Source organism: Orycteropus afer, unplaced genomic scaffold (genome assembly GCF_000298275.1).
Source record: "Orycteropus afer afer isolate SDZICR_OR568_19922 unplaced genomic scaffold, OryAfe1.0 scaffold00011, whole genome shotgun sequence".
Lineage (NCBI taxonomy): Eukaryota > Metazoa > Chordata > Mammalia > Tubulidentata > Orycteropodidae > Orycteropus > Orycteropus afer.
Window position 1 is genome coordinate 2501547 of NW_006921598.1, and position 20811 is coordinate 2522357.

General features: G+C 33.0%; 1 protein-coding gene across 1 annotated transcript in view; it reads left to right on the forward strand.

Moving 5' to 3' along the window:
• EPHA7 (EPH receptor A7) overlaps positions 1 to 20811 on the forward strand; it is a 224850-nt gene that overhangs the window by 6843 nt on the left and 197196 nt on the right. Inside the window, exon 3 of the mRNA XM_007950746.2 lies at positions 1805 to 2474. Coding sequence (XP_007948937.1) covers positions 1805 to 2474 — 670 coding nt within the window. The remainder of the gene's footprint in view (positions 1 to 1804; positions 2475 to 20811) is intronic.

Genomic DNA, 20811 nt, shown 5'->3' on the forward strand with positions numbered 1-20811 from the left:
AGTTAGAAAAGGAAATTCTAGAGATATATTCCTTTATAATAATTAGGCTTGGTTTCTTCGAACTGGGGAAAAGTTACAAAAGCACATTTATCTTTTGAAGCACTTTTTTTTTTTTTTTTTAGTAGATACCATTACAAAATAATGATAGATAATGGTATTTAGCAGATAATGATAATTATTAGATACCATTCCAAAGGAAAAAATAAAAGTTTTGCTTTTAAAAGTTTAAATATAATTAAATGATCAAATCTATTGGTCCAGATGGGTGAATATGGGTATATTTGGCTGCATGTCATTCAAACAGATTACAAACACCTAACAGAAAAAAAGAGAAAATACACAAACTTAACTAGTCACAAACTCAAATCATGTTGAGTAAAAGCTGAACATGAAAAAGGTACTTTGCTGAATTTAAGAACCTTTGATGATAATGCGTTGTAGTAAAACTGTAGCAAATATTGTATAACCATTACATAAATTTTTGAATGGTAGTGTATTGCTAATTTGTCAGTCTTGTTCATTTTCTAAGGAACACAGTTTTAAAAGTAGATATTACTATTATACAAAGAATTTAAATAAATTAATATTCTGATAAAGTTTAAAGTTAAACTCATTGCCATATGCTTACTTGCAGTTTATTTTCCTATCATTTTTTTCTTGAAACACTGTTCTAAATATTGCAACATATAGACTTTGACTTGAGTACCAGTATATTTTTATAATTGGTATTACTTATTGGAGAAATGAATAGTAGATGACAGTTTCACTATTAACTCATCACAAATGTAAAGTGGGATATTTTGTAATAGTGGCAACAAATGACAAACAACTATTTGTGGGATAACTGTTATTGTAGGCTTTTAAGACTATTAGATAAAATGAATTTGTTTATTAGTGAATAATTTAGATAGAATTCTACATACGTAACAATATTTGAAATTATTGCAATTTCTACTAAAATTGTTTTCGTTTTCCTTTTTGTTTAACATATATGATATGGGTTTACTTGTAGTATACATTATATCACTATGGAAATGGACAGTTTAAAACATCTGATTTTTTCCTATCAGAAAGCTTATCACTAAATATAATCAATATACTAATTTGCCAGGTATATTTGATTGTCTATTGAAAGTAACATATGTAAAGATGAATCATGCTTTTGTAAATAATTATAGTTATCGGGCTTTATGTACAATATTATATCTATAACATTACAATACATGAATCCATCTGTAGACTATTACTCCTTTATATTTCATCTTGAAAAGATTATAAAATATTCAACATTATAGATATCATTGTATTGAATAATGCTTTTAAATTTAGAAGTGTTACTATTTTCTTTATCAGGTTTAAGCACACTAAGTTTAAACATAATAAAGAAACTGAAATTGTCAACTGAGTTATCAAAAATTCTGCCATGTATCCATATGCATAAGTTTTAAATGGTAATTTTAATCATCATAAACTTTAGTTTAAAATACATTGTAATCTCAGTAGAGAGTATAGATATAAGCAATATAAAAGATTGTCAAAGAAATACTAAGCAAAATGAAATATTTATTGTATGCACAAACAGTGCAAGCAAACTAAATGATTTTACACCACCAGGATGAAATTGAACTCGAAATCCTATATTCTCTGGTTACAGCGTTTGCCAAGATAGGAATCAACGTAATGCCTTCTAAGATCTGCATTAGTGAATATGTAAAGATTCCTCACACACTTACTGAAACAATATATATATATGTTTTTGTTTTTGTTTTCCTGAATGACTGATAACCTTTTATTCATTTTACAGTGGGAAGAAATTAGTGGTTTGGATGAGAACTACACTCCAATACGAACATACCAGGTGTGCCAGGTTATGGAACCTAACCAAAACAACTGGCTGCGGACTAACTGGATTTCGAAAGGCAATGCACAAAGGATTTTTGTAGAATTGAAATTCACCCTGAGGGATTGTAACAGTCTTCCTGGAGTACTGGGAACTTGCAAGGAAACCTTTAATTTGTACTATTATGAAACAGACTACGACACTGGCAGGAATATAAGAGAAAACTTATATGTAAAAATAGACACAATTGCTGCAGATGAAAGTTTTACGCAGGGTGACCTTGGTGAAAGAAAGATGAAGCTTAACACTGAGGTGAGAGAGATTGGACCTTTGTCCAAAAAAGGATTCTATCTTGCCTTTCAGGATGTAGGGGCTTGCATAGCTTTGGTTTCTGTCAAAGTGTACTACAAGAAGTGCTGGTCCATTATTGAGAACTTAGCTATTTTTCCAGATACAGTGACTGGTTCAGAATTTTCCTCTTTAGTCGAGGTTCGAGGGACATGTGTCAGCAATGCAGAGGAAGAGGCAGAAAACTCTCCCAGGATGCACTGCAGTGCAGAAGGAGAATGGTTGGTGCCCATCGGAAAGTGTATCTGCAAAGCTGGCTACCAACAAAAAGGAGACACTTGTGAACGTAAGTAATCTGTACTTTTCATTCTGCCTTGCAGTTATTTTCTCTTTTGAAATGTTAAACATGTTAGGTAATAATAATAATTTCAACATTGAGTATTCTTTATACCAGCAGCCCAATTCTGTATATTTTTGGCAAACTTAACAATTGCTCACAGTGGTAGCTGCACTAAAATTATGCAATAAATATTTGTGGCTAAAATTTAAATGCATCTACTCCTCACTTACCCATATGATTAGGTTTCAAAGACTAGGTTGTTATGTAAAACTTAGAATTATGTGAAAATAGAAAATGACCATATAAGCTTACAAAATGTGAGATGACTATATCATTATATAACTGCCACATTACATTGTTACATAACTGCCAAACCGTTGAGAATCATGGCCCAGCCAAGTTGACGCTTGGCCATCTCAGCCAGTGTTGGTCTCACCTGGCAATTTTGACATTTGTTACTGCCAGATATACCTTGTTAATGTACAAAACAGTTGGGTAGTAGATTTTTTATTATTGTCATAAATGTGAAATGTTGAATAATGAGATATTGGATAAGTGAGGAATCTGCATATACTTACATATATGTGTGACATGGAAGTCAACAGTTGTGATTTGTACTTTGAAATTTAAGTCAAGAGATTAGACAAGTAAACTTCAGCCTGGGGAGACTGAAGTTACATTAGTCAGGATTTAAGGAGATGTAATTCCTTATGTTTTTAAGCCCATGTTGTATGGGCCAATGAATAGCAGAAACAATAGAACTCTGGTGACTGACAGTGCATTTATAAGTACATTTCCAAAGTTTTACAGTTATCTTTAATGATTACTAAAACTATTATTTTAAATAATCAAATTTCACTTAATAAATCTTGAGGTTATTGTGCCAAAGCTGTTTTATTTCCCCCTGCACTAAATAATAAAATGAATAGTTTTCTGATAAGTCAATTGACAATAGGCCACATTTTTGTGGATATGAGGCCGAGTAAAGGTTTAGCTATTTTAAAGTAATGTTGGAAGTTTTCTGATTGTTTTGCAACAATAACCACATAAGGAAAAAATGAAACACACTGCCGTCAAGTCGGATCCAACTCATACCGACCCCTCTTTGGGTTTCTGAGACAGCATCACTACAGAAGTAGATTGCCCAACCTTCCTTCCGAGGAGTGGCTGCTGGGTTTGAACCGCCACTGGTTAGCAGTCAAATGCCTTAGGCACTGCACCACCAGAGCCACCACATATGAAGTAGTAAATCATTTTCTTTGTTTTATAAAACTAGATTTTCTAATATATAACATTGTGTGGTCATAATAATTGGCCAGAATTTTTTTTTAGCACTATGTCAAATGAACCTTAAGAACTTATAGATATGTATCTGTTGTGGGTGTCATGTAAAATATTTTATATGGTTTAGATCTTTTTATACTTATAAAATGTAATGCTTTCCAAAAAAAAAAATAACTTTCATATGTTCTTTGAACTCTTAAGCCAGCTGCATTGTTGTATATTTATAAGTCCTAGCTACTTTTGAAGTCATTATAGCTAATAATAGTTACAACTAAAATTTTTTAATGGCTTACTACTATGTACAGACACTCTTCCGTGTACCTTACATATACTGGGTCATTTAAGGAGGTAGGTATCATATCTTTTTTACAGAATAGGAAATTGGGGTTGTTAAGGATAAATAGCTTACTTACAGTAACATGAGTAAGTAATATATGTCAGGGCATTCTGTATCGAAAGCCTGAGCTCTCAGCAACAATATTAGAGAATACTAGCAAATATTATCCTGTTTCTTAAATGTCTCACGTATAGTGATTTTGTATCCTACATATTTACGTATCATCTATATTACTTCCATAGAATTCTCATTCTAGTGTTGTTGTTATGTGCCATCAAGTTGGACCCAACTCATAGCGACCCCTGCTTGGGTTTCAGAGGCAGTATCACTACAGAAGTAGATTGCCCAACCTTCCTTCCGAGGAGTGGCTGGTGAGTTTGAACCGCCAGCCTTCTGGTTAGCAGTCAAATGCCTTAGTCACTACACCACCAGAGCTAGTAGAATATTTAAAAAACTAATAAATACTTAGATCTCTGATGTCCAATATAGTAGTCCAAAGTCACATGTGGTTCTTTAGGTTTTAAAATGTGTCCAGTCTAAATTGAGATGTGCTATAAATATAAAATTAAAATTGGCACTGGATTCTGAAGGCTTAGTGCAAAAAAAATGTCACATTATCTCAATAATTTTTATATTGGTTACTTATTGAAATAATCATATTTTTTGATAAATTAGATTAAGTAAACTGTATTATTAAAATTAATTTCTGGGATATTATTTTACTCTTTTTAACATGGCTACTAGAAATTTAAGAATTACTTACATGGCTTGTATTATATTTCTATTGGGTTTAACTGATTAAATGTACTAACTGAAGTACACTTTTCTGGCCCTGTTGAAATCATTAAACTTCAAGTGGATGGTCCCTAAGCATAGCAAGTGCTTATGGCCCAGTACTTGATTATCTATGAGACATCTAACATTGTGCAGTTAACTCTCATCAGAATGAATGGAGGTGCTGTAAGTTTAGTTCATTTAGCGGCCTCATTTGACACCCTTGGAAGGAGTCAGACTTGTCTATACTATCCTTTTCTTCGATCCCTCACTGGCAGAATTTCTAATTAGCAGAAAATCCTTCAATTTTCATATATGTGGACAACAAAAACTATTGAAGTTTTATCACTTGAAATAGGCAGAATGCTTATTCCACTGGGTATACATAGAAATATTTTTAGTAAACTAATCAATTCAGTGAAGTACAGTGTTATTGACTCGAAGTTTACCACAGTAACTTGAAAGTGATGATGAATTCAGCAGCCACCACTATTATATTTTAAGAGCACAGAATTAAATTTTACTGGTAAAAACAGTCAGTTTCAGTAATATGTAGACCTTGATTGATGAGGAAGTAGAATATTTGTACAAATTAAAATGGGAAACATAAGAAATATAGGAGGAGTACTTATACAAAAAATGCAAAGTTAAATTTGAGAAAAGACTAAAATTAATTACACTAAGGGTCTTGCTTCTATTGGGTTTTAATGGTTTTAAAGAAAATTACAGTTTTTTTTTTTTCTTTTCATTTTATGTGATTTAATTCAAATGATTTCTATATTTACATGTTAATAAGAAAAAGCTAATTGGAACTGTTGGAGTTCCATAGTCCTAAGTATAGAATTTAGTAAGAAAAAGTGGTCTTTTAACTGTTTGGATTCTGTACAATACACTTACCATGAAGAAAAGATCCCAATTTCTTCCAAGTAAAGAAAATCATCTCGCTAAGTATGATAATATGAAAATTGGTCACAATCATTTATTTTGGTTTCAAGAATTTAAACCACTTGTGAGTATCAAAATTATCATCGCCTGAAAAATACACTATATGGTAGTTAAAAACAAAGTGAATTTGTTGTTGTTGTTATTTGCCGTCGAGTCGGCCTTGACTCATAGCGACCCCTCCTTGGGTTTCCGAGGCAGTATCACTACGGAAGTAGGTTGCCCCATCTTCCTTCCGAGGAGTGGCTGGTGGGTTTGAACCGCCAGCCTTCTGGTTAGCAGTCAAGTGCCTTAGCCACTATTTACTCCACCATTATTTATATTAAATCTGTTTTAGCATAGGTGAATTAGGTACTAATAGTAAGTTAAGTACTTGGCTGCTAACTGAAAGGTTGATGATTTATGAACCCACCAGCCACTGAGGGAGAAAGATATGGCAACCTGATTCTGTGAAAGTTAACTCACTGCCCTTGAGTCGATTCTGACTCATGGAAACTCCTATTGGAGTTTAGTGCAAAAAAAAAAAAATGTAACATATCTCTGTAATTTTTGGGTTTTCAAGGCAGTAAATCTTTACAGAAGTAGATTGCTCTGTCTTCCTTCTGTGGAGTTGCTGGTGGATTTGAACTGCCAACCTGCTGCTTAGCAGTCAAATGCTTTAGGCACTGTGCCACCAGAGCTCCTTTTTCCGTAAAGATCACAGCCTTGGAAACTTATGGGGCAGTTCTACCCTGTTTAATAGGATCTCTATGAGTCAGAATCCATTCAATAGCAATGGGTTTGGTTTTTGGTATACTTAAGTATGACACTGTATTCATTTGCAAAAACACTTCTTGGCATAATTCCAGTACACTGCTGAGAGAACTTGCCTCTGGAATCAATCCAGCCCTGTCTTTATAGTATTTTCCTGTTTCCTTTCAATGATCCTGTAAAGAGTTTGAAAACAAATTCCAGTCCCATATTGAGGAAAACCAATGTATTTGAGAGAGGATACGAACAAGTCCCCTGCCAAATGCGGTGGTTAGCCACTTAAAGCCAAGTGTATCTGAGTACTTGGCTTTCTGGAGTAGCAGGTCATTGTCATGTTTTTAGCATTTTCGACATGTAAAGATAACATGAAATATGAATAACTATGAAACTGATTACCGTTGTGGTTCATTGATATAAGCTTTCTTTCTTCTTCATGGGTTTGAAAAATAACTCAAGTTCAAGAAACAAATGCCACTGAAGTCTACTAATATATAGAGAACTTCTAACTCCTTAATGTAGTACTTCAGAGTAATTTTAAAATGTGTAATTCCAGTCAGTTAGCATGCTTGTTTATTTTTGTCCAGTCTTTTTAAAAAATTTCCTTATAAATCGTGTCACACTAAATAGTCAATTTTAAAATCAAGAGCTCACTGTATTATCTTTTTACTTGTATAAATTTTTTTGGAAGGCACAGAAAATCGGGTACTGAAATATATTTGGGATTTTTGTACCATTTGATTTGCTTTCAAAAGTAGAACAGTGTTTGTTAAAATGTGAAGCTCAGCATTGTAGCTTGCCTTTGTTTCTAATTTATACTGAACAGTGATATTCATTTTCTCATTTAATCCTTACCACATTGTAATGAACACATCTCTCTCTCTCAAACATATAAATAAACTGCAGTATAGAGATATTAATAAGTGACAAAATTGGATGAGAATCCAAGCCTCCTCATTACTGGCTCAAATCTTTTTTCCTTACTACACAGCATTACTTCCCTAAAATTTGTCCTGGACTTCAACCAAGGGATTTTACGTACTTAAGAACGAATGAAACCTTATTTTGAGCAGTGTGACCACATGCTCAGTTTCCCTGGTATAATTATCTTGCTTGTTATCCTGGAAAGATTGTTAACAGTACCTCTTTTTACTTTCAGAAGTGTTCTGATTTAGAAGATAAGGTATATGGTCACTCTAATTGTAAAATATCTAAGAATGTAATTCAATTTCTGTGCACTTATATCAGAAACTGGAAATGTGATATGCTTGTATTAATTATATAGCTTCATTTAAATTTTTAAAATTAAATCAAAGATTTAGAAATTTCCTTTTTGATATTTAATGTAAAGGTAAACTCAGATATCACTAATAACTAATTTTTGTTGTAAGAAATATCCCTAATAGTTGCTTCTTACTCTTTAATATTAATAACTTAACATGGCCTATCATTAATATAATATATATGCATATATAATATATATAAATTCAGTAAATTTTTTAAAAAATTCTATTTTCATAGAATTAACAATGTTTTAAAATCTATTCCTTAATTAAAGTTTTGAAAACCATGCTTTATTTTCACAGAAAATTAACATGTAATGTGTACCATGAATTTTTATAACAAATAGGTCTTTATAATAGATAGTATTTATAATCATATATGTATATATCATATATATATATATATGATATATAGATATACATATATCATATATATATATATATATATATATGATATATAGATATACATATACACACACAGAATTATGCAAGATACACTACAGGGTTAAGAGCTCAGATTCTTGAGCCACAGAAAGATTTTAAATCATTGCTTCACATTTACCAGGTATATAAACTAGGACAGTTTCTCTAAGCCTTAATTTCCTTAAGCATAAATTGGGGCTAATAAAAATAGTGCCTCCCTCACAGGGTTCTTGTCAGAATTGAATGAAATAATGCATGTAAAAATCCTCAGAATAGTATCTGGGGCATAGCAAATGATCAATGAATACTTGTTATTATCTTATTATTGATAATGAAACAAGGAGTTTGGTAAGTAAGGAAGTGTTATGGTACAAATAAATGACCATCTATCTCATAAGTCATAAATAGTTATGCATCTTTGAGCCAGTAATCTTATTCCTGATAATTTCAATGAAAGAGCTCTTCACATAACCTTTTCCTCCCAGAATTGCATACAATTTGAAATATTGGATATAACTTAAATATCCAAATTTAGAAGAATAGATAAGTAAATTAAAGTACATTGCTTTGATCAAATTTAGTCCTTAAAGCATCAATGGTACTATGTAGAAATTTTCTATTATTTTATTAATAATTTTGAAATAAGAATGAGTAAAACTTTACATACACTGATAATGATATTTAGAATTATGCAAAATATGCCTAGGGAAAAATGGATGGGGATATGAAATGTAACAATGAATATGTTAGAGTGGTGCGATTGTAGGTGATCTTTTGTTCTCTCTGAGTTTTGTTAAAATATCTTAAACTTTGACTTTTTTTAAAAAAATTATAAGTTATAAATAAACTGATAGATCATGCAGGGACACTTGAATTATGTCTCCCAAATCTAGGTTTTTAAATTAAATTAACTTGTGTATGTAACACATGCCTTATCAGATAGAACAGCAGTAAATGACAGGTATAGTTAAAATGGTATAAATGGGGAAAATCCATGGTAATTAATAAAAACAGCTCATTGATTTTGTTTGATTTTTAGTTATTGTAGGTGTCAGGACCTGTTTTAAGTACTTCATATAGATTAATGTATTTAATCTTACAGGGAAGTATGCAAATGGTTAACACACCCAGCTGCTAACCGAAAAGTTGGTGGTTCCCACTCAAACACATCTCAGAAGAAAAGCCTGGCAATCTACTTCTGAGAAAACCAGCCATTGAAATCCTATAGAGCATAGTTCAACTCTGACAAACATGGGGTCACCATAAGTCACAGTACGCTCTACAGCCGCTGATTTTAAGGGGGTGGGGGGTTCACTGATTAATCCAATGGAGAGGCACTGTTATTTTCCAATTTAAAGGGAATAAAAAATATTGTTACCGAAGTATTGCATTATATATATGATGTATATATACTTCCCCCCCCCCCCCCCGCAAGCAGACAGGCACAGGGAGGATGAGTTGTGTGCCCACCATTACCTAGAAGCAGTCTGGCTCCAGAATTCTGGCTATTACCAACAGCTTAACCAATCTTGATAGATGAGCATTGTGTCTATCACAAAGTCCTTTATAAAAAATAATCTTTCTTTTGGAATATTTTGAAAGGTGACACAAATCCAAGCATTCATTTCATTTCATTTACAATAACTTCATAATATTTATGTCTTTGTCTTTTCTAACATCCTAAATATTTCATGTTCTTAACAATTCTATTTTTCGCCCACAGTTCATTCTGTTTTTCATATGGCAGTCAGAATGCACTTCTTACCATTTTTTTTTTTTTAATTTTTGTTGTGATTTGGGTGAAAGTTTATGGAACTAATTCATTTTCCATACACAGAATGCACTTCTTAAAACTCAACTTAGTATTGTATCACTATATTTTTCAAAAAGTGTAAATTGTTCTTAATTACTTATAAAAAAAAAAATCCTTACTTTCTTGGCTAGCATTCAAATCCTTCCAGCTTGCCCCTGACATTTTTATTTAATTTTGGTTTTTATATATATCATACTTGAAATCCTTTTTCCCCTGCCGGGTACTTTCACTCTGCTTTAAGCATACTTATAGATCAGCATTTCTACAATGACCTATTTTTTAGCATTTGGCTTCAGATAAACAGAAAAAAATAAACCATCATGGCTTCTCATTCTTACCTATTGTATCTTAATCATATCCTTTAAAAAGTTTCTCTAAAGTCTTCAGTGACTCTTCTTTCGAAGTATTGATGACAGTACCGTTCTCTTGGTTCTTACCATGCTGTGCTTTACCACAGCCATACCTTTTCTTAAGGTCTCACCTAGCCTGTTGGAATTCTGCCTTTCCATACAAGTTCAAATTAAATACCATTTATATCCAAATTAGGCAGTTTCTCCTTTTGAATACTTGTGAATACTTTGCCTTCCTTTTTTGAGAATCATCACATGTTTTCTGATATTACCAGTATTTGTAATTTTCCTTTACAGCTTTTAAGCTTCTTAAATACCAAGGCTTACAGTTTTCTACCTACCTGTCATAGTACCCAGCACAGTGCCTGCACCACCTAAGTCTTCCAATAAATATTTATCAAATTTCTTAAAGACTTACCCATATACTATCCCTTTTCCAGGCAAATATTTTCTTAATTTTGAATTCATATCACTAATTTCTTGTGCATGGTGAGTCTCCATGAGTAGTCTTCAGTTTTGTGACTATGAGAACTCTTTATAATAATTCATCTTTTTCACTGCGTATAGCAGGTTGCGAAGCAAATAATTAGCAAACATGAGCAGAAGTCACCTTTAGATTTGAAAAAAAAAATTCTTTGAAAATAAGATAACTATTTATATTCATTTATTGTCCCATTCTCACTCTACTTTTGTCACTGCTTTTGTGGTCTTTTTCTTTTCATTTTCTTTGTATCTATTCTCTAATGAAATTAAAGGCATTTCACCCTCTTTATTATTATCTATAAGGAGCCCTGGTGGCACAGCAGTTAAGTGCTTGATTGCTAACCAAAAGGCTGGCAGTTCGAATCCGCCAGCCACTCTGTGGAAGAAAAATGTGGCAGTCTGCTTCTGTAAAAATTATACCTTAGAAACCCGATGAAGCAGTTCTACTCTGTTTTATAGGGTTGCTACAAGTTTAAATCAACTCTATGGCATTGTTTTCTAGTATCGTTATCTATATCTTGACAAAGAGAGCAATCCAATTTTCTGAAATAAAATGACTTGAGGTGTTTTATCTTACTTACATATATGGGAAAGTGACTTTTGTTACAAGATCACCATGTTTTTCTCAAATAATGTGCCCACATAAATAACACACATATACATAAAATGGGCATACTTCACATAGGAAATGGACATGTGAGGGGGTTGTATAATTTGGAAAAAAAAACTGTATTTCACATGTGTTATTTGTGTAAAAACACAGTTCATTGTTTTATGAATCATATATTTAATATTATCCTGAATTGTAAAACACACAAATTATAGAAAAATACAAAACCGGAAAACCAACACAACTGATATCAGTTGATTCTATAAATTAGAATCAATTAAACTCAATATTATGTCAAAATGCATTTCTGATATTTCAATTATGCCTATATTACCTTTACAATTTTTTACACTCTTGTAAATTATTCATTTTGCAGATGCTTATTATACTTGTTTTAAGATATTTTTGAATAGGTAATGTGCAGTTGCTTTTCCCAGAAACCAGTACTGTTACCGTTTCTTGTGTACTTTCCAGAGATATGTGTTCATAATTTCTAAATATATATAGATGTGTAATAATTTCTAAATATATATATATATACATACACACACACAGAGTGAGGGAAACTTAAAATTAGAATCATGTCACATTTTCCTACTAGAATATTTTTGGCTTTATATGAAAGTATACTCTTTACTAATATTTAATCATTTTTATATGTACTCACAGTGCATTTAGCATGGTAGCTGTTCTAAGACTGAGGAAAGACAAGAAGAAAAATGATGAAAGGGAAGAAGGAATAATGAAAGAAGAGAATAAATACAAAATTAATATATCTGATTTACTTTTCTGTAATTTGTAAGATTAGTATATAACTTCAGAAAATTTCTAATTAGCCTAACATTGACAAGTATATGTGTCACTCTTACATTTCTAGTGGAAGTTTAATTTTTCATGAATTTCTGGCAGGCAGTGTAGTAATACAAATCAATGATGCCTTAAAGTTTTACATTTAGTTTGATTTATTTAACTTCTAGCCATTTCCTCTAAGATAATTATCAATAATCTATGGGAGATTTTATCTATAATGATATATAATATAATTAGTTATTTTGTGTAAATAGAATTAATATTTTTATGACAGGAATTTCACCTATGTATTTCAAAGGAGCCTTGGTAGCACAGTGGTTAAAGAACTTGGGGGTTAACCATAAGGTTTGGGTTTGAACCCACTGGCCACTCTGTGGGAGTGTACATAAAAAACTGATACATGAAACAGAGAGGCAAATTCAGAAGATCTTTTATTTCAGTGTTCTTCACATTAAAGTAAATTGCAGTTATTACATCTGCAAAATATCTCCAAAAATAGTTTTATGGAACGATGACCTAATTAAAATATTCATGTAAGTTTAAATGTTGGACAGTAGAAGATGACATGCATATATAATTAGAGATTTAAAAAAATCTGATATAAAAAACAATTTGACTTTGGGTGCAGGTCAAACTAATGAGCTATAGACATTATTTTTATGTTCTCTACATGTAATATAAACTTTGTTGCAAGTTATAGAATTCAAAGGTATATATCATAATATTATCCAAATTAAGAGAGTTGTATGGAGGCTCAGAATTATAAGTACCTGTGGTAACATAATGTGAGTTTTTCATTCAAATCTGTGATTTTTTGGAAAAATATGGAGAGTTTATTCTTTGGTTAATTTGTTTAGCCATGTATGGTACAAATGAATACTGTAAGTAGAAAGCTTACACATTCTGGTATATGGTGGCTTTTCAAAGTTTATATGGCTTACATTTTATGTAGTGTGAACTTTCATTTCATTGATTTGGTTATTTCATTTAAATTATTTACTCTTGATTGTATTATCTTTTACTTTCTGTGTGTTAAGGAGCTCTTGTGGTGTAGTAGTGAAGGCATTTGGCTGGTAACCACAAAGGTGGTGATTCGAACCCACCAGCTTCTCTGTGGAAGAAATATGAGGCACTCTGCTTCCATAATTTACAGCCTTGGAAACCCAGTGGGATTTGCTCTGAGTCAGAATTGACTCCATGGCAGTCAGTTCAGTTTGGTTTCGGTTTTTCCAGTATATTAGAAAAGCAAATGGCTTTGAAAAGACACATACTGTGTTTTATATTTTGGTGCCTGTGTCACCCAACTAACACCTAGCTTAGCCCCTCATCTATGGTGAGGTTAGCCTCGGACTTGCCTGGAAGCCATTAACACAGTGAAATGTAGCCTTTTATAGAAAACCTGGAGTCCTTTGACCAAAAGGTTGGTGGTTTGAGTCCACCCAGAGGTTCCTCAGAAGAAAGAATTCATGATCTACTGAAAACATCAGCCTTTATAAACTCTATGGAGCCTAGTTCTACTCTGCTACGGATAGAGTCACTAAGAGTGAGAATCAACTTGTGTGCAACTGGTTTTTAGTTTATACAGAAAACACAGATCTGGAGACAGATACAGCATGCTGCTTTTTTGTTTGTTAATAAAGTATAATAAAAATTAGATGTAATTATTATATACTTGCATTTATAATTTGTTAAAGTTGAATGGTCAATATTCTATCATGTTAATATTACCTATTTTATTATTAAAGAATATCATTCTAAAAGAAAGTTAGAATAGGGAAAATATTAAGTGTAGGAGTGGATAGTTTGGGGGCAGGAGAATGTATGGGAGCTCTGGTGGTGTAGCGCCTAAGGGATTCGACTGCTAATCAGAAGGCTGTTGGTTCAAAGCCACCAGCCAGTCCTCGGAAGGAAGATTGGGCAATGTACTTCTGTAGTGATACCACCTTGGAAACCTAAGGAGGGGTCGCTATGAGTTGGATCCAAATCAATGGCAGTGAGCTGAGCTGAGTAGAATATATCTAAATAATACATTTGTATTAGGAATCAATAGATATGATGAAAGATTTTTGTTTTGAGAAAAATAAATTGTATATTAAAAAGTTCACCAAACTGTTCTATGTTTTCTAATGCTTTATGTTTATATTTATTTTAATGGGATTTATCATCATAATTGAAATTAGTTTCATGTAGAAAATGACACCTGATGACATTAATTTACCTATAATTCTGGTTGTGAGCTGAAGTGGGGAACACTACTTAATGACATTAATTTAAACTAGTAAATATGTTCAATGAATCTAATTGATGGTTTTTCAACTTTTTATTGTGATTTGGGTGAAAATTTACAGAGCACATTGTTTTTCCATTCAACAATTCATACACATTTTGTTTTATGACATTGATTGATGCCCCCACAATGTAACGGCACTGTCCCCACTTCCTCCCTGTATTATTCATTTCCATTCGTCTTTCTCTTCTATCCCTTCCTGCCCTCTGAGCTTTATCCCTGGGCAAATGCTACCATTTTGATCTCCTGTGGTTGATTGTTCTAAGAGGTGTGTACCTCCCTGGTGGTATTGTTCACCTTATAGGTTTGTCTGTTGTTTGGCTGAAAATTGAGCCATGGGGGCAAGGTCAGTTCCTGGCTTGAAGAGTGTCTGAAAGTCTTAGTCTCGGGGATTCTACCAGTCTCTATCAGATGTGTAAGCCTTGTCTTTTTTATGATTTTGAGTTTTGTTTCACATTTTTTTCCCACTCTCTCCAGGATCGTCTATTGGTATCCCTTTCGGAGTGGTCACCAGTGGTAGACAGACATCATCTAGTTCTTCTGGTCTCATGATGGTGGAGGCTGGGATTTTGTGGTCTCTTGGGCTGTTACACTAATTGTATTCATACCTGTTTGATATTCCTCACACTTTAGATAGCCAATTGCAAGATTTTAAGACCCAAGTTGCTATTCACCAAAGTAGGATGTAGAACATTGTCTTTGTGGACTAAGTTATGCCATTTCACCTTGATGTTCCCTGAGACTATGGTCCTGATCTTCCAAGCCCAAGGACTCATTCCCTCAAGGTATTTGGTTGTGGCTAAGAAGTCTTCATCATTTTGCTCTCTGTATGCTTTATTATATACATGGATATATTTGGATCACATATAAATAAATACATAGGTAAAAATACCTGTTAAACCTATATATATTTGTGGGTGTAATTCCATTTACCTTCCCGCACTGTTCAGTTTGTGTGTCTACCTATGTAGATTATTCTTATTACAGGGCTGTGTATATAATAGTTGTTTGCCTTTGATACCTTTAATTCTCGAGCCGCTCTCAGTAACTTCCTTTGCCTTGACAATTTTGTATTAACTTGGATGAAGGGAGAGGCAGTATACAATACGGGGAAAGTCAACACAAACCTAACTGATTTTAAAAACATTTCTTTACGTCTTCTACTTCTGTGTTAACAAAGTAAAATACTTTATAATATCTAGTTTTGTTTTGAGGAAGGTAGTGGTGATTCAGTATTAAAATTGTCACTTTTTATGTGGGAGCCCCATGTTCAAGTGCAGCCACCCCCTGTCAGTGGAGGTTTGTTTGTTACTATGATGCTCAACAGGCTTCTGTGGAGCTTCCATGATACAATGGACAAGGGAAAAAGGCCTGGCCATCTATTTCTGAAAATCAGCCAATTAAAAACCCTATAGATCACAAAAGTTTTGTCCCATTGTGCATGGAGTCATCATGAGTTGAAGGCTAGTAACAATGAAAACTGTTGTTTCAGTTGACATTTTTCTGTAAAGCTGTTTTATCCTTGAAAAGAGATATTGTTGTTGTTATTTTTAATAACAACAGGTTTATTAATAGCACCAAGTCGGACCCAACTCATATCAACCCCTCCTTGGGTTTCTGAGGCGATATCACTATGGAAGTAGATTGCCCAATCTTCCTTCTGAGGAGTGGCTGGTGGGTTTGAACTTCTGGTTAGCAGTCAAGTGCCTTAGGCACTATGCCACCAGAGCTCCTTGAAAAGAGATAGGAGATAGAATTTCCTCATTATTTACTCAAATGTAGTAAATTCATGATAGCACAACTGTTCTATGAATAATTCTTGGACTCCCTGAGAGAATAATCTAGTGAAAGAAAATTAGAAACAGATAGTTTTAGAATTTGAGTGTATGTTAATGATCATCAAAAGTAAACTGGGGGCTTTTTGCTTTATGTTTTAATAAGCAGAGTAAGCTCTTTTTTAGCTCTGATAGTCCATTAATGACAAATCCCAAAATAAAATAACTAGGTTTTACTCCTTCCAGTTTGTTTTTCACTTCAACTGTACACAAAAACACATACATACAACATTTATTTATGTCTGCCCATATGTATTTATATATGTCTACATATGTATACACTTAATAGATGTACATATGTATACACATACATACATGTATGTACTGCACACCTCACCAGTTTTAGAGGGGAAAAAAAAACCACAGAAATCAACATAATGAAGGAAGAAAATAAAGTTAGTCTTCTTAAATCTCTTTTTAGATTTCTGAATTTGTATATGCTAATTACTTAATTTATAAATACTGAGTAGTTAAGATTTTTTTCTTTGAGAAAATGTCAATTGACAATTAAGAAGAGACTAAAAACTCTTTTAGAATATTACTGGATTGTTGCATTTCTTTAAAAACAAAACAAAGCTACCTCAGTAATATCTTTAAATTTTATATTACTGAGCAAAAAACTTATAAACACTAAACATTTCCTTCTTTATTTTTCAAATAGATGTTTAGGTTTCTTTACCATAAAGAAGACATGAAAGCTATTTAGGTCTAAGAAGAGAAGTGAAAAGATTTTTTTAACCTACTTTAAATTTCTGCAATATTTACCAGATCCTAACAAGGTGACTTTTAGCAATAAGCCTATGTTTGGGATATTGTGACTCTTGTATATAAATGTGTTTTAAAATGAGAACCGTGGACATCCCTTAAAGTATCAGATGTCTGTGGTTGGGGGAGGAAGCAGAAACTCTTCAGTGTAACCATGTGGTTTCTGACTTGATCTTGTTTAAGAAACCTTCAGACTTTATTTAGTCCCTCAGCTCATGCAAGGACAGAGTGACAGTCATGCTTCTGTAAAATCTGTTTCTCAGAACTGACCTTTAAAATTGACACATTAAGTTTAGAAATTCTGGTTGTGAGCTGAAGTGGGGAACACATGTAGCTTCAGGTTTATTATACTGATGCAATATTTTAGTTAACAAAAGAAACCTTACAGGGACTTTTTATGTTCTTAGGCTATTTTGGCCATACTTCTTACTGTATCTAATATTTATTCTACACAGACATTATGTACCAGAACACCATGTTTTTTTTAAGCCTGAATATAACAATTTGATAATTTTCCTTCCGTTGCAAATTTCTCCAGTAAGTCAGTGTTGGTACTAACTTCACATTTACAAAGCTTTCTGATTGATTTTCCAGATTATTTGCCAGGCTATCACTGTTTTTCTTCCCAACTTCAGTATGAGAACTTGGCTGTTCTTTTACATCTCTGCTTCCTCAGGCTTCTTGCCTTGTTCTGCATCTTCTTTCATGCCTTAGGCTTTGGCGATAGCTTTTCATTTACCACTGAAAATGTTATATTATTTCTTGGTTTTAAACATTTTAGATATACCTTCCCATCTATTTTGGAAGGAAGATGGGGCAATCTACTTCCATAGTGATACCACCTCGGAAACCCAAGGAGGGGGTCACTATGACTTAGATCTGACTCCACAGCAGTGAGTTTGGTTTTGATTTTCCCATCTATTAAATGTATTAAATAGTGAAATACAGCTTCCTTACTCATTCTGTGTCTTTATTTATTAAAATATCAGTATATAACTGGCAGTATTTTTACCCTTGTATATTCTCATAGCAGCAATTTTATATACTATAGTTTGATGTTATGCATACTAGTAAATAAAAAAATAAAATAGTAAATAAAAATGCTTAAACTTCGTGTATTATTATTGAAAATTTTGGCTCTAATGGTGACATCTCTCTCTTTTTTGAACTACAATGCCTCCTTTTATGCTTCCTGTAGAATTATTAATTAAGTATAACAGCAAACATAATTTTTATTGCTTCAAATAATTTATAGTATTAGTTATTTTAAAAAACTTATAAACTTAATTTTTCAATATTAACCTGAGAAATGAATTTCATAATGGAAAAATGAAGTGGTAAATTTTAAAATAAAAATTTTCAAAACATAATGTTGTTGGCTGCCGATGAGTCTGTTCTGATTCATAGTGACCCCATCTACTGTATCTTAAAACTTTCAACATTTGAATGCCACCTATTTTATCCAGCTATGAAAATAAACTACTCTTTGATCAATGCTCAAGTTATAGTCGCTTCTGTAATATTTGGACTGTGACTATATAAAGCCAGAATATCAACACTGTCAGTATTGTAAAGGAACTCAAGTCAAGATGTGTGTGTGTATATACACACACACACAAGCAAAACCTCACTACCATCAAGTTGATTCAAACTCATAGCAACCCCCTTTGAGTTTCTGAGGCAGTAATTCTTTATGGAGGTAGATTGCCCAGTCTTCCTTCTGCAGAGTGGCTGGCGGGTTTTAACTGCCAACCTTCTGGTTAGCAGTCAAATGCCTTAGGCACTACACCACCAGAGCTCCTTCAAGATATGTATATGGATGCCTAATGAGTTAAAGTTTTTAATCCTACTTTTTTCAAAAAGCTGTAACAGTTGCCGTTATGGCATGTTTAAAATCTGAGTAATAGAGGTGGAGATGAACAGCAAATAAATATAATAATATTTAAATAGTTTTTCCTGCAAGGAAGACAGGTTATGGATGAATACTGAAGAGGGAGCAAGATTAGATACTGACACAACTTCTTCTGATCTTTAGTTTTTAAGGATTTTCTGTCATTATTTACTTTTTTGCAGAAACAACTGTGAGTTAGGTCTGTAAAAGATAGCATAAATGTTCAGGAGCCTGTGAATACAGGTCATTTAAACTTATATGATACATGCTGAGATAAGGTTGACTTACTGAAAAACAAAACACTGAAGTAATAGAGAACTCACATTAAATAAAAATCTTTTGGTTCAGCCACTTGGTTTTTGCTACTTCCTAACAACTAAGGAACAACTTAGGCTGCATTTTTCATATAGGCAAATCTACATGGAAAATAATATAAGTTTTATTCATAGAAATGTAAAGGGCATGGTTATTTATTCATTAATGTCAATAGATAACTGGCTGTCACTTGCTAGTCAGAGTAGAATCTGTTAGAATGTTGACATTGATTGATTGGCATGTTCATGAGACTACTCAAGCAGACTGCTTAGGTCAGTAGAACACAAAACCATCTCAGACCAAAACTGAGGAGTAAGGAATCATGTTGACATTTTTCTTTCTTTTCTTCTCCACAAAGTCAAATAGAATACAGAACTTACTTATTTTTTTTTTTTTGATGAAAATATGCAAAGCATAACCCACTGTCATTCCAGCTTTTAGACACAATGATCAATGACAGCTAAATTCTTCTCATTGTATCAACATTATCATTAGTTCTGTTTTAGTTGTTTCACTTCCATTCACTTTGTCTCCCTGCCTCTCAATCTTGCCTATGATTTCGAATAGCTATTGATCTTTTGATCTTATCTAGTTTATTTTTGTTTTGTAAAAAAAGAAATAATGCAATATTCAAGGGTGACAATCTTTGCTTTTTGGGCTAAACTGTTAATTTGTAAAAATGACTTCAGGAGATAGTGTCAATTCAAGATCTGGAGAGCAATTCAGGGCCATAGTCTTGGGGACTCATCCAGACTCAGTAGTTCTAGTAGTTCTGGATTCTTTTCTCTATAATGCTCTTGAACAGAAGTTTCAGTAGTGGTAGCTGGGCACCTTCTAGTTCTTCTAGTATCAAGGTAGAGAAGGCAGTGGTCCATGTAGATTGTTAGTCCTGTAGTCCAGTTCCTTCTCTCATTCTTAGGTTTTTTCTTTCTCTTTTGTTCCAGACAAATAAGGACCAATTGTTGTTTCTTAGATAGCTGTTCATAAGCATTTAAGATCCTAGATACTACTTGCTATACTGGGAGGTAGAACATGAACTTTTAGAACTACATTATGTCAGTTGAATCGATTGTCCCATGAGACTACAGCTCTATACCCCCAAACAAAGAGAGCTAATTCCATGAAGTGACTGGTTATATCTAATTAGTATCAGTATCAGTAGGTGCCCCACCCTCCTTTTCATGGTGGTTGTTAATTGTTACAAAGCCATGGGCAACCTAGTGTTTAGCCATTAGCTATGTTGGTCTTGTGGTCATGCTCTGCAAACTTCACCCATGTTCAGTGACACCTTTCCCTTTTCTATGTAAACAAAAAGTGACTACTACTGAAAGAGTATTTACTTCTTCTCCCCCACCCTCAGGAGCCAATGATGTACATTAGTTTTTGTATATTTA